General features: G+C 38.3%; 1 protein-coding gene across 11 annotated transcripts in view; it reads right to left on the bottom strand.

Moving 5' to 3' along the window:
* INPP4B (inositol polyphosphate-4-phosphatase type II B) overlaps positions 1–14,123 on the bottom strand; it is an 871,737-nt gene that overhangs the window by 103,265 nt on the left and 754,349 nt on the right. For all 11 annotated transcript variants that reach the window (XM_074396868.1, XM_074396869.1, XM_074396867.1 and 8 more), the window contains 3 exons: positions 3,055–3,227; positions 1,794–1,917; positions 624–741 (listed from right to left, as the gene is read on the bottom strand). In XM_074396868.1, the coding sequence (XP_074252969.1) occupies positions 624–741; positions 1,794–1,917; positions 3,055–3,227 (415 nt within the window). The remainder of the gene's footprint in view (positions 1–623; positions 742–1,793; positions 1,918–3,054; positions 3,228–14,123) is intronic.

Here is a 14,123-nt window from a genome sequence, read left to right as displayed (position 1 = left end):
GTTCTCCTGATTGAGACAACTTACTATAGGATGTACCTCTTCTGTTGGAGGTCTGTTCTACACACTATCATTTTTCTTAATTATTTCTGATTTTTTCCTCTCATCCACTGACCTTTGAGGCTATTTATTGAAAGCCCTTCTCGGAAATCTCACAGTCTGAGAGTGACTAGTCAAAAATAATTAAGAAAAATGGTGGTATATTCCCCTGACACAGAAATATATCTTTTCTAAAATGTTGCTGCTTTTAACGGAATTTAAAGTCATTTCAAGAATTATGACTCTATTAACTGAACAAATCCCACAAAAGTAAAAACACCCAGAGCTTTGGATGAGATAGTAATAAGGAGAAAAGTGTTCTCAGGCAGGCTATTACTCTGAATTTCTAGTATTTTGTGGGCAAGAACTGCCATACTCACTTCACTACAATTTAAAACATTCATGAAATGACCAGGAGTTTTTCTAAATTGTCCCCTATCATATCACCCATGTTTATTTCTTAACAAAAAGGAAAAGAAAGCAGACGAAAAATTCCCAAATCAAACCTGAATCCCCTGCCTCCTCTGACAGGAGTTAATATGACGTGTCTAACACAGCCTGGTCTCTAGGAAGTGAGCACTGCTTACCGTCTTCCTGTTATAACTGGCAACACATCACTGGATTTGGCTTCAATTATTTTAAACGCGACTTTCTTTAAATCGGAAATGCCAACAGCCATGTCCTCTAGCATTCCAATTTCATCGCCTAAACAATGGAAAAGGCACTTAGTTACAAACAAACATTGGAGGAAAATGTCACTGACGACTAGGCCTCCCTGCTGATATTTGTTCTAGCATTTTAGTGTATGAGTTTCTGAATGCAGTGAACCTACTCTAGACACTTTTCCTCAGAGGCTGAAGGTTTTCCTTAGTGAAATGAGAACCATTTCAATGGACTTCAGAAGTCAATCTACTCTTTGAAGGAAGAAAGCATGTGGACATTTGCTGTGAGGCCGGAGAGAGGTTTTCACCCCTTGACAATTTGTGCGCCTTTCTTTCCATTGTCGAGACTGATATTTGTTGTCTAGAAATAACAGAAGTAACTGAACTGATAATCACTGACCCAGGTTCATGCTAGTTTTGTATCTCCATACATTAACCAATGAAGCCTGAGAAGGAGATCATTACTATTCTAGATCGGCAGTCTTAACAGAAGTATGTGAGCCACATATGTAATTTTAAGCTTCCCGGTAGTCATTTTTTAAAAGAGTGAAATTAAAAAGGTAGAATTAATTTTAATAATATATTCTACTTAATCCAGTGTATCCAACATACCATTTCCATTGTAAATATAAAATGATTAATTATTAATATAAAATAATTTTAAAACTAGTTTTTGAAACCTGGTAGGCATATCTAGTACATATTGATTTGGACCAGACACATCTCAAGTGCTCAACAGTCACATGAAGCACACGAGGCTACTATATTGAACAGTGCAGTTCTAGACATTACAGAGTTGAGACTTTAAAAATCTAGTCATTCAAACTATGTTGGCACAGAGGCTTTTATATTAAAAAAGCCAGATAGCTTCTCAGGAGTCCACTCCGAAGTAATCTATAATTCCATTTTCAAAATGTAATGGGAGGCAAAAGTAAGTCACAAGGTGAATGCAAAAAATTGAAAGTTACATTATTTTTGTAATACTTGGTGCAATAAAAGTTTACCTCTTATTTTTATGTTTTCCTGAAAAATTTATGAATTAAATATCCTTATGAACAGAAATGTGATTTTAACTGGTACTAAAGCAATACTCACTGTATGTACTTAGCAGTCCTTCATATTGTACTATCAACCCCACTGTGTGAAGCTGCTGTAGGAAGCCTGGGTCATACAGACTTGTCTGTAATTTGATGATAAAACCACAAACCAATCCAGCAAGCTGAAAACAAAATATTGATAAGATTTACTGCAGTTAGCAAATGTATTCATTTTATTTTGAAATATTTAAGACTTCTGAGGCATCACAGATTCAATTCTCAGGTATGTGTAACAAAACTACATCCATTTGGTAGACATATTAAACAAGCTGACAGTCTCTGATGTAGGATTGCTGTGGATAAAAGTCTTGGGGAAGGTAGAAGGGCAAAGGGAGAAAGAATATGGACAGGAGTCAGGTTGACTGATGGGTCTTCAAATCTTGTTTACCATTTTTAACAGTAAAACCATAAACACAAACACTTGCAAATTTTTATCATTTTCTGTATATGTAGAATAGAGATGGCAGTAACCATTTCACAGGCCACTAAAAGAACACCATGATGAAACACGTATGTATAGGGCAGAGCATGTTTCCCATACCTGGTTAGCACCACATGCCACTGGACCTTTCGTGAAATAATGGGAGAAAGGGATAGTTCAGCTAAAACATTTCCTTTTCCTAGAATGTTAGGAAAGAAAAGTCTTCTTTTTCTTTTTTATGGGGATGGAGGGAGTTGGGGCAAAGGAAGGCACCAGCACAGCCACTTTGATGGAGGCAGGCCTTGGCATTATGAATCATGTTGAGTGTAGACAAAGAAGGTGGCCCTGTCAAACTCCCATTCAAGCCTTACTGCCCTGAAAACTTATTTTAAAAACAAAATAAGAGATCATTGTGAAACCCTTTCCCAGGAGTCATGGGGGAGCTGTCCAAATAAGGGGCCGCCAACAGACCCCTTGCCAAGTCCTAGCTTGTCACCTGCAGTGCAAGGCAACAATCCCCTCCCTTACACTGTATGTAGACCCCCATGAATAATACAAAGATGGCGACCACTTCCTTCACAGACTTCATACCCCATCAAGCAGAATTTATATTTTGGAGACTTGACCATCTCTTTTCAGAAATAAATATTTAAGGTCTCATAAACTCTTTGCTTTGGATATTCAGCTGATATTTATCATGAATTGGAAAAATGAGGTATAAAAACTTTAAAGATCTTTTTAAAAATAAAACGGTCCAAATCAGAATTCTATCATCATCAAGGACAGAATGTTAACACTTCGGCACTGTTCTGTACTAACAATAACAACAGGCACCTACTGCTTGACTGAAGACGATGTCTCTTCTTAGCGTCAGCATCAGACACTGGGGCAAGCTGTATGCAAGTTCCTGAAGGAGCACAAACGTCAGGGACTGCTTGGCTCGGTTCACCACTTCTCCCATGCAGTCCTTCAGGGTAAGGATGAGGGGATACAACTGTTCATACCAGTCCTCTGGGGGAGGGGGTGTAAGAACAGTGCAATAGATGAAGGAAGATCTTGGAATATAATGCAGAACCAACTTCCAACTTATTTTAAACTTTTCAGTGAAGTCAGACATATTCTTAAGGAGTCACAAAGATTAGACTTGAAGGTCTTTAATTATCTCCCCTGAACTCTGCCATGTCTATAAGCAGCCACCCATCGGATCTCTCCACGTGGATGCATTTAACATATTTGCAGCAGATCGCCTCTCTTCTCTGCTCATCTTTAACCTGTGCACTGCCTGTATGTTAGTGAGTTGTGCTACCAAACTTTTCTCATACTGGAAACAGAAGTTTTACTGGACTTCCTCTTCTGCAATTTTCACACAAATTTCTCTGAACATACATGTAAAAATCCTCATTAAATTAGTTCTACTACTGTAATAGTCCATCAGCACGCATCATCTCCTTGTCCCTGCACGTTGTGGTTTATTGCTTTCCCTTGGATCACTTTCAGGACTACTCCCTAACCCATCTCCCTTCCTCCGGTCACACTCTACTGAACTCCCTTCTCAACAGTGTTGCCAAAAAGATTCCTAATCAGTTTGTATCTGATTCTATCACTCACTTCTCACTTCTTAAAATACTTTGAAAACAACAACAAAAAAGCATTAAAGCATTCAGAATAAAGTTCAAACTAATGAAAGATTCTCCGTTATCTAAACTTTGCGTATTTGTCTAATCTCATCTTTCAGAACTTTATTTGCTGTCTTCAGTCTCAGGTGAAGTGAGCAATATATATTTCCTTAAACCTATCCTGTTTTCTCATCCCAATGTCTTTGCAAATCCTATCTCCTCTCCTAGAACACTCTATTTCTACTTTCCTTCCTGACAACCCCTTTATCTCCTCTGCAAACTCAATTCAGGATTTCTCTTCTCCAGGAAGTCTTTCTTCACTCCCCCCCGCCCACTCCCCTTCCCTGTTCCCTGAAGTTTGGGTTGAGCTGACTTCTTTTGTGCCCATAGCTTCCTGTCCTTACTGTTCCAGGACTACTCACACACTACTCATCGTTTTTCTCTGCAAGAAAGACAACTCACTGAGGGCAAGGAATTTATTTTTTAATCACTGAATCCCTAGAACTTAGCATAGTGCCTCGCATATAGTAAATACTCAATAAGTTTTAATTGAATGAGAAAAATTACAATAAACATAACAAAGTTTTAAAAAGATATAGCCAGGTATGAGCAAGTCAAGTTTGGGGCAGTATTTGGGATTCAAATAGTTATTCTTCAAATGAGAATGCAAAATTGAGACCATTTGTGCTATTTGTGTGTCTAGATTTCTAACATGCATCAATTACACAATTATGACTTTGGTATGATATAGAAACAATTTATGTTCTATTTCAGTTAATTTGGAGATCAAAGCCCTGGCAAATGTTAAATGTCATAAATTCTTGACTGTGTGACATTCCCTTAATATATAAATAAGTTAATGGACAAATACAATTTAATATGAATGAGTGCATGCTGCGAAATTAATTATAAAGCAGGAACTGAAATGATACAATCTCCTCATCATGAGAGTGCAAGCATTATTGTGAGTAATGTAAGTGGTAAATAACCAGTTAAGACCTTGAAAGAGTGACAGAGAACAATAAAAAGAATCATAATCATTACTGTACCGTGTCTACTATCACTTATTTATTTTATGTTGTGGTATAATAGACTAGATGAAATAAACTGAAAGGCTTGAAAGGATAATTAATGGCCCCAACATAATAAAAAGATATGCTCATGTTAATATTCTACGAAATGCCTATGTGATGCTATAATGTAAAATATATAAGAATGTTAGAAACTGTTATTTAAAAATATTGTAGACTTAAGTGCTATTTTAAGGATAAAAACATAGAGAAAAAGAATGTCAAAGAGGCCTATTAATGCATAATCATCTAATATTGGACAAACTTATAGGCAGCCTAGAATAAAATGTGAACAATGGTTCAATTTAAACAAGCATCAGTTAACTGCTGATTCTTACGTTTCTGTCATGTGTAAAAGGGAAAATGGAGGTACACTGATTTTTTTTCATAGTAAAAGATACATCAGTAGATACCAAGAATGAATTTCCTATATTCCTTTTTTTTCTTATTTGTATTGTTTATCTCCTGTTCTCTTTCTCACTTTCTTATTTGTTGTTCTCCATATGAATGGGCAGACTAACAGACACAGGAAAGCACTAGAAAAAACTTCAATAAATTAACAGATGTAGATTTTAGATGATAACAGACTGAAAACTGATTTTGTTCTGTGCTTAGCTCTGCAGAGATCAGTTTCTACTAACTTCCAAACATAAAATACAGCTTCTGTGCAGTAGGTGGCGCTGCTTTATCAGGCTGAAGCAGAACTACTTTGACTTACTGCAGTCAAGTAACTGATTTGTATTTTTGCATGCAGTGGGGTAGTTCCCAAACAGCATGGACTTACTGTTTCAGCATCCTGCATCATACTATCCTGAATCAAGTGCTCAATACTTTATATGCTCTTTCTAGTTAGAAAATTAAAAAAATAAGTGGCCACATTTTTTCTTGCAAACTATTAAGTGACAATTCTAATTAAATATTTCTCTTAAAAGTATTTTAAAAACTTTGCAGATGTTCTCATTAGCATAAGGATAATTGCGTTATTTACCTCCATCTTCACTTATTTGACCAGTTGATTCTTAACTTAATTATAAATTAAAATCAGACGACCAAAGAAACAAAACCCAAACAAGTCTGGTTTCCAGTTCTACTAGAATAGAAGTGAAACACTGGAGGAAAAAAGAAACACATAATATTCTAAACCTAGGAACATGGTTAGATACTAACAATATCTTGATACTAACAATATTCCAGTGTCTCTGTTTAGCATAATTATATATACTTTTTATGGCTAAAATTTCCTATTTCTGTCAATATAGGAAAGCATTAATTATGAATGAGAAAATCACAAGTTTGTGAGAAAGGTAAACTCTTTAAAATAGCAGTAAGCCTTCTATGGAGGCGCGTGAGAAAGCTAAAATGACGTTTTTTTCTAGGAGAGAAACAATTTAAGTTGAGCAGATAATGGAAAATTGTACTGGCAAGTGCAAATTCCAATGACTCCAGGTTTTATTCTCTCTTAATATTCAGTCAGTGTAAATCTCAGGTTCTGAAATAAACACAGTGACTATGACAGGACAAAGCAAGGCCAAAGTTGGTTCATAAATGGCCTTTTTGCTGCAATGAACATCCCAAATCATTCTCACAAAGAAACAGTAAATGCTTTAGTTTTTGCTTTGAAACATGTTTTGAGGGGGGAAGCTCTTGGCAGATTTGAGGCTGTTGACACCTGCCCTCACTTCTGCGTCTCTCCATACCTCACAATTTACATGGTGTTTACCCGGTCCTCCAGATAAAGATGAACGTGGTATTCATTCTGTCGTGTGTGTGTGTGTGTGTGTGTGTGTGTGTGTGTGTGTGTGTGTACACACACAATCTTAGCTGAAACTTGAAGAAACTGAACTCAGAAGAGTAGATGTGTGCATTTCAGGGTTTTGTACTTTTATACACACACACACACACACACACACACACACACATACACACACATTTTTGATACACCTAGTGAAACTAAGGGTGTCCCACAATATAGTAACTGCCCCACCATCTCTCCCCTGAGCCAACAAGCCTAGCAGGCACTAAGTGTGATTTTATTCCCTGGGCTCCTTTCCATGACAGAGGAAAATACTAAGAGAATGTTTTAGTGTCTCTATAAAAACTTGCTGAGACTCCTTAACCCTGAGACCAACAAGCAAAGTCTTTCCTCGGGAAAACATAAAAAGCACGTGGCTTAGCTGAGCTTTTCCTGAGCTTTGCGAAGTGTATTGGAAGCCATCCAAGCAGAGCCTCTGTTTTCCAGCCCTCCTTGCTTCTCAGACATAGTCAAGGGAAGCTCACTGAAGGATTCAGAGAATGACTGCTGCGTGCCCCCTTCGCCTCCTCCACACACCGTCTATTTCCTGTGCAGAATGTTCATGTCCTCTGAGCTCAATAGCTCTTATGTTTCTCAGGAGAAAAATAAAAGAGCCAAATATCAACCAACTGTAGCAGAGCATTATGCTTTCTTTCCAATTCCTGAGCCATTCTCTTCTCAGGTACTTGGTCTTCTTTACTCATTTAAAATAATTACCTTCACAAAAGCTTGTAGCCATTCTTATTTTTGTTATCACAACCTTTCAGACACAGAAAAAAAGAAAAGCAAAAAGATCGCACATCCATTAAACTTTATGCAAAGAGTTAAGGGAGGAAATGAGCCAGCTCTTAGGATTCTCTTAAGGTAACAAGACGATGAACTGTGAAGCCAAGCAATCAGAATGGCCTTTAAGGGGGGCAATAAAATCCCCAAGGTCAACACAGACCCAAACTCACAGCCAGCAGGGGTTTTAATCTATGCCTGAACCTCAGGTAGCACAGAAATGGTGATGGGTTCATGGCTGGGGGCTGGGGGTGGGAGAAATCAATTTCTTGCTTATAAAATTTTTGTTGACTTTGAAGGACCTTTTCCTTACATCAACCCAAATATGGGTCAACATCATAATGTGAAGGTATCAACTAATAATAAGGCTTCTTCTGCAGACACTTTATAGGTCAGTTCCTTTGTATGGGCATAATGCATGCAGTCTACTTTGGTCATAGACTTAGACACCTGCCTATAGGAGGCCTCCAAATATCTGGACATATCCTAGGGGCATGGAGCATAGAAACTAGGCTATTTCCAGACAACAGAAGAGTAATCAGGAAAAGAAAAGTACCTGCGGAGACTCGGCTGCCTGGAATATTTTCTGGGCCACTCGGAATGTCCTTCTCCAAGCCCGCCTGACCCTCTTTCTGTCTTTATGATCTACTGCCTGTCTCTGATACAGGAATTGAAAAATCCATTTTTATTTACCTTATTTTAATAAATACTGATGTGTCTGTCTTATATCATTGCCCCCCTCCTTTCTCACTGACATCATAAGAGACTCATTCATTGGACGAAGAGCGTGTGTTTTATGTGAGGTGCTGTGGGTGATACTAACATTTTTAATGCATGTGCCCTCCCCTCACAGAGCTAAAATCGAGAAGGAAAGGTGAGAAATACAAAGGAATACTTACAGTATAAGGTGGTATAATAACAGCTACAAAAGTTGGGACAGTGAACAAACGAGTTTTCAAAGAGTGAGAGTTTAGAGGCAATAGAGTTCATCTCTGGTGAGAAGACCAGGTTCACTCATGGCTGTGGCATTTACTGAACACTTAAGGGAGGTCACATGTGGGAAGAGCCCAGGGAAGGCTTCCTGGACTGTAGGTACCTGCCTGGACTGCAGGTAGCAGACACCCATGGTGAGGCTCTGAAGGAACAGAGTCTGAGAGGAGTGTATGGTTTTGTAATGGCAAATCCAATAAACAGATGTATAAACTGACCAGAGGGAGAAATAAGGGGTGCTGGGAGAGGAAAAAAAAATGGCTGAGATCACTCAGTGATTTGGAGAAGGCACAGATAAAACAGAAGTAAATGTTAAGTCTGAAGCCATGGAATAAAACCAGTGGGAGTCTAGGTATGGGAGGTCACCATAGTAGGGATAGGGATGGAAGTAGATAGGGGTGGGGAGAAAGACAGGATGGTACAGAGGATGTGTGAGTAGAGCAAGAGCTAAGAAGCAAGGCCAAATCTAGAAACAATGGGCATCAGACGGGGTGAATGAAGAAGCAAGGTTTATGTTAACCCTGAGAGGAAGGGAGCTTGGGAATGTGGTACTCGCCCTTGCCTCTATCTCAGGGCAGCCTCAAAGGCCCTAAGGGCATTCACTTAAAGAACAAACATGTATCTTAAAATGTAATCAGTGTAGCGTCCACTGAACTACGATCTGAGGTCAATGACTGATCTTAGCACCTTCCAGATGTATGAGAAATGAGTGTACTGCTCAACCCAAGACAAATGGCTGTGACAAGAAAAAAGGCAACCTTTCCTCATGTCAAGGGAACCTTGTTTGTTTAAACCCTGCCAGCCCGAGAGCACAGTGTCATAAAACTTTCCAGCCTTGCTCTTAGAAAAATAGCAAAGGAAACGCATCAACTGATATCCTGGTTAAACTTCTCATTTCGTAGCACAAAGTTGAAAGCCTTAAGTAAATTCTGCTAAGACAGTTTCCAGGAACCAAATCCATTAATCAAACACGCCTTGTATTTGTTGTAGCACAGAAGTTTTCAATTCGGGTTATGTGTCAACTGGAGGAGTCACACACTCACATTCACTGGGCTTATTCTGTTGCCTTTTGCCCTTAAATAAACTGTAACCTCAGTACGCTGGCGCTCAAACAGGCTGGGTGTCTAAGAGTAAGCTGCGTCGGTCATAGGTCTTTGGGCAACCTGAAATCATCAATATGTCTACATCAGTGAGCTCCTGTCATTTAAATATCGGCCAGCAACTAAGGCTGAGCAGAGAGAGAGTGGATACTGAGTTGACTGAATCCTTATCAGAGTACAGGCAATCAGAAGTGAAGAAGTGCAACATTTTTACCCTGAAGTAAACCAGGTGAATGTTGAAGTTTTCTAGTAACGATCAAGGACGTGGAATACAGCACATCAGTTTTTTGGAGCCTAAGTTTATACAAGTCCAATTTTGCTACATGCATGGATTGTATAGTTGCACCAGCATAAAAACAAAATTCTGCAAACACAATAGGGCCTCATGTCCATAGATTTAACTTATAAATGCTAAGTAAGCAGGCAAGTAACCAAACAATGTAAACAGTGCATTTCTTAGGCCATTTCATTCAATAATCACACGCCCTTAAGTCCCGGGATGGGAGCTATCAACTCCCTTTTCCTCTATCTCAGTTTCTCTGTGGTGATGAACATCACCATATTTATGAGAAAGTTAAGTAATTTTTCATTGTAATTATGAATTCTTAATTTCTGCATCTGATTCCACAGAAAGCCTTTAAGAGATACCTAAGGGATTGATTTTCATGAAGTTATCATATAGCATCACAAATTTGTGCCTGAAACAGCTTAACATTTTGATCAAAAGGTGCTAGCAAATATGTTTGTAGAGAATAAGATTGGAGGTTTTCTTCTTGGAGAGAGCAGGCAGTGCATGGTAGCTCTAAGAGGACAGGCTCTGGAGCCAGACTCCAGGGTTAGGGTCCAGGCTATGCAGAGGTCACTTCGACTACCTACTTCTTCATCCTTTCATTTTGTAGAATTACTCCTATGAGTGTTGTGAGAATTAAGTAAGTTAATGCAGTCAGTATTTACTGTTTTACCACATATTAAGTAACCCATAAACATTAGCTTCTATGTTAAAACAACTGAAATAATTTCTACATGATACCTTGCACTTGGCCTCCTCCCAGCATATATTCTCTATGCTCTTACTTCTGCCCTATTTCTGAGGATAAACTGTTCTGTAGCTCAGGCCAGCTCCTCTGTTGGTACAGCAGATCTTATCCGCTCTCACCTACTTAAGAATGTCACTCTAGAAATCCTCCTCCTTCCTCTCACATGATCAATATTTCCTTTTTATTTTATTTTTACTGGATCGTTCCCATCAGAAAATAAACATGCTATTATCCGTCCATCTTTAGACAAATAGCACTGTTTCGACCCTAATTCCCTTTATAGCTTTGATACTTCACTTCTCCATTTCCTTTCACAGTGAAACTTCTCAAAAGAATTGTCTGTACATATTGTCTCTACTTCCTTTTCTTCTTTCTCCTCTTAACCCACTCTACTTAATCTCCACCCACTCTAGTAAGGTTACTCTCATGACCAAAGACATCCATATTGCTAAATTCAAAGCCATCTCTTACTCCTCATTTTATTTAACCCATTTTCTATCCTGGCTTTCAGGAGAGCACTTTCTCTTTGTATTCCTCCTACCGCACTGGCCTTCTCTTGACCAACTTGGTTGCTGGTTCCTTCACTTATTTCTGACACATCAACGCTGAAACGTCCTCAGGTATAATCTGCAGGTTATTTCCCCTTTCTCTGTACTCTCGATCCCTGTTGCTAATATTCAGTCTCATGTCTTTAAGTACTGTCTACATAATAACAATTTTCAAACTAATATCTTTAGCCAGAATACGTCTCCTGAACTCGATTCTTATGTGTAACAGCAAACTTGATACCTCCATGTCAAATTTAACATTTTAAGTGATTTACCCTAAAAACAGGCACAGAATCTCATTAGTTTTTATCACCTCCACTACTAACTTCTTCATCCAAGCTCATCCTGCCTCACCGACAATGGTATTCACATTTTAACTGCCTATACCTGGTTTTACCCTTTTCATGGGTAGTCTAATCTCAACACAACAGCCTAGGTGTAATTCGAATCAGGTTAATCCTCTATTCAAAACCCTCCAATTGCTCCCCATTTTTCTCAGAGTAAAAGCCAACATGTACACAAAAGCCTCTACATGATCCTTCCCTTAAGTGACCTTTTTAACATCATCTTCTACTCTCCTATCTTTATTTTCCCTATTTGATCCAAACTGTCTTCCCCTTGTTTTTTCGTGAATATGGTAGGCACATTTATGCTTCAGTGCTGCTTTAGTAGCTATTTTCTATGACCAATAATCCTTTCCCTAGAGAGTCACATGGCTCACAGTCTCACCTCCTGTGTCTTTGCTCAAGAATCGCCTTTTAAATGAGACCGACATGGCCTACTCCACGAAACTGCAATCTCTGCCCTATAATGTTCCATCAAAACCCTTTTACTTTGCTCTATATTTTTTTCTACAGCCTCCATCATCATCACTATTTATACATTGCCCCTATATCTTGTGTTACTTTTTATTATCTCTTTGCTACTAGAACATAAACTTCAGAAGAGCAAGTGTTTTATCTTTTCTGTTTACTTCTGTAGTCCTCGGGACCTAAAATAGTGCCTAGCACATGGTAGATACTCAATTAAAATATGTTGAATGACTGAAAAAAATTAATATCACCTTTAAAAATGTGGCATCTTTTTTATTATTTATTATTTTTATTATTTATTTTTTATTACCATAAAACTTTGGAACTGAAAGAGTCCTTAAAACTTTGTAGATTATTTTACCAAAAAGGGACGTAAGATGCAGAGAGGGTAAATGACTTGACAAAGATCATGAAGCCAAGTAAGTTCCAAATTGTGGACGTGCCAAGTGTCCGGCTCTGAGTCCCATGTTACTCTGTTACTTCATAATTCATTGTACAATTTTTAAGGTAAACAGTCTTAGTTTTCTGGGAGGAATAGACATTTTAAAATTTCATAATGTAAAAATGTTACTGAAATTCTAGGCTTACAATAAAACTTTATATGGCATATTTTGAGTATTTAAGTTTGTTTGAAATTTGTAATTGTACTCTAAAAATTGTTTTAGCTGGAGAACTATTAATTTTTTAAAGACTTATTCATTGATTTTTTTTTCCAATGAAACTGTGAACATTCATATGTAGAAATTTATGGAATTCAAAATATTAATATTTAAGCCCTCTGATAAAAAGATTGTGCTTGTATGTTTGTATTTTATAAAATAAAAGACTTGTTATAACTATAAAACCACTGAAATAATTGTCTACTGTCAAGTATAAATTCTGAGAATCTTAGTATCTTTACATAAATGTTGAACAATATTCACTTATTAATAGCAAGAAACACTCAATTGTGTCAATAGCAATGGTAGATCAATGTGACTTCCCCAATATTGGGCCTCTATTATTTGCTACTAATTATGTTAGGTTCTGGAGATTCAAGAACAAATCACAAACACTTGGCATATTTCTTAGGGGAAATGACATTTAAAATGGCATGTGCAATAAATCAGACATTCAAACATTTCAAAATAGTGGTTTATAGACCAGTCTTATATGGTCTGGCAAATTTTATTTGGAATCTATCACATTTTAGCAAGTTTTAACCTTTAAAAAAAGTAGGGTATTTTACATAAACATTCAGATTCATTTGAAAAATCAGAAGGCATGGCAACTTTAGCTCAATGTTCTCCATGAAAATGAAAATGACTGCTTGGGGCTGGAACAGTGACCCCCTTCTAGAGGAACATATACTCTCCAGTTTGCTCTGGCTTCTATCCACTTCACTTGGTTCATTCATATTACTTTACATGACCCCTATGGGCCTTTGTGCTTGCAAGCCCTGCAGAAAGTGTGACAACATAAGTGACAGAATCCAGTAAAAAATAAAAATAGAAGGACCTATTCAAAAAGCAGTAAATGAGATTTTTCCTTGAGTGGCATTGCTCCAGACCTGTCAAGGTGCTTTTTATTTACTCTTTCATGCCACACTCCCTTGAATGTGGGGCTACATGAGTACAGAGCCTCAAAGGCACCCAGTCTCACCCTGGCTCTTCTGCACTGTCACCCAGGCATGTTGGTAGGTGGGCATGGGAAGCGATCATTGGGCTGGCATGAAGACGGAAGGTTGGGCAGGTGTTGGAGAAGCCCACAGAACTGCAAGTGGGGCAAACCTCCAAGGCCCGGGCACGGGCTTCATCATCCCATTGGACTTCACTGACCAAAAAAATGCAAAGATAAAATTATTCGAAATTTCAGGATGGCAACTCAGAGCATTAGTCTCAGATCCCAGGGCATTGCTGAGTGAGAGGCCATGTGTGACCACACTGGTCTCACACTCACAGCCTTAGCCTGGATGACGAGGGAAGGCACAACAGAGAATGTGAAGTTTGGGCCTGGGGAAGATAGAGATGGGCAAAGCTTTGAAAGCTCAGGAGTGAAAAGTACCAGGTGAGTTCTCAGAAGAGTTTAGTATGACTGGATCACGAAGGATGAGGCATGGTGAGGTGGAAGAAGATGTCAAAGTTCCTTGAGGTGGCAGGTGGGGGTAAAGAAATTTAGGG

This window comes from Saimiri boliviensis, chromosome 3, assembly GCF_048565385.1.
Source record: "Saimiri boliviensis isolate mSaiBol1 chromosome 3, mSaiBol1.pri, whole genome shotgun sequence".
NCBI lineage: Eukaryota > Metazoa > Chordata > Mammalia > Primates > Cebidae > Saimiri > Saimiri boliviensis.
The sequence above is the reverse complement of the archived record's forward strand: the minus strand, read 5'-3'. Positions and strand labels throughout refer to the sequence as shown.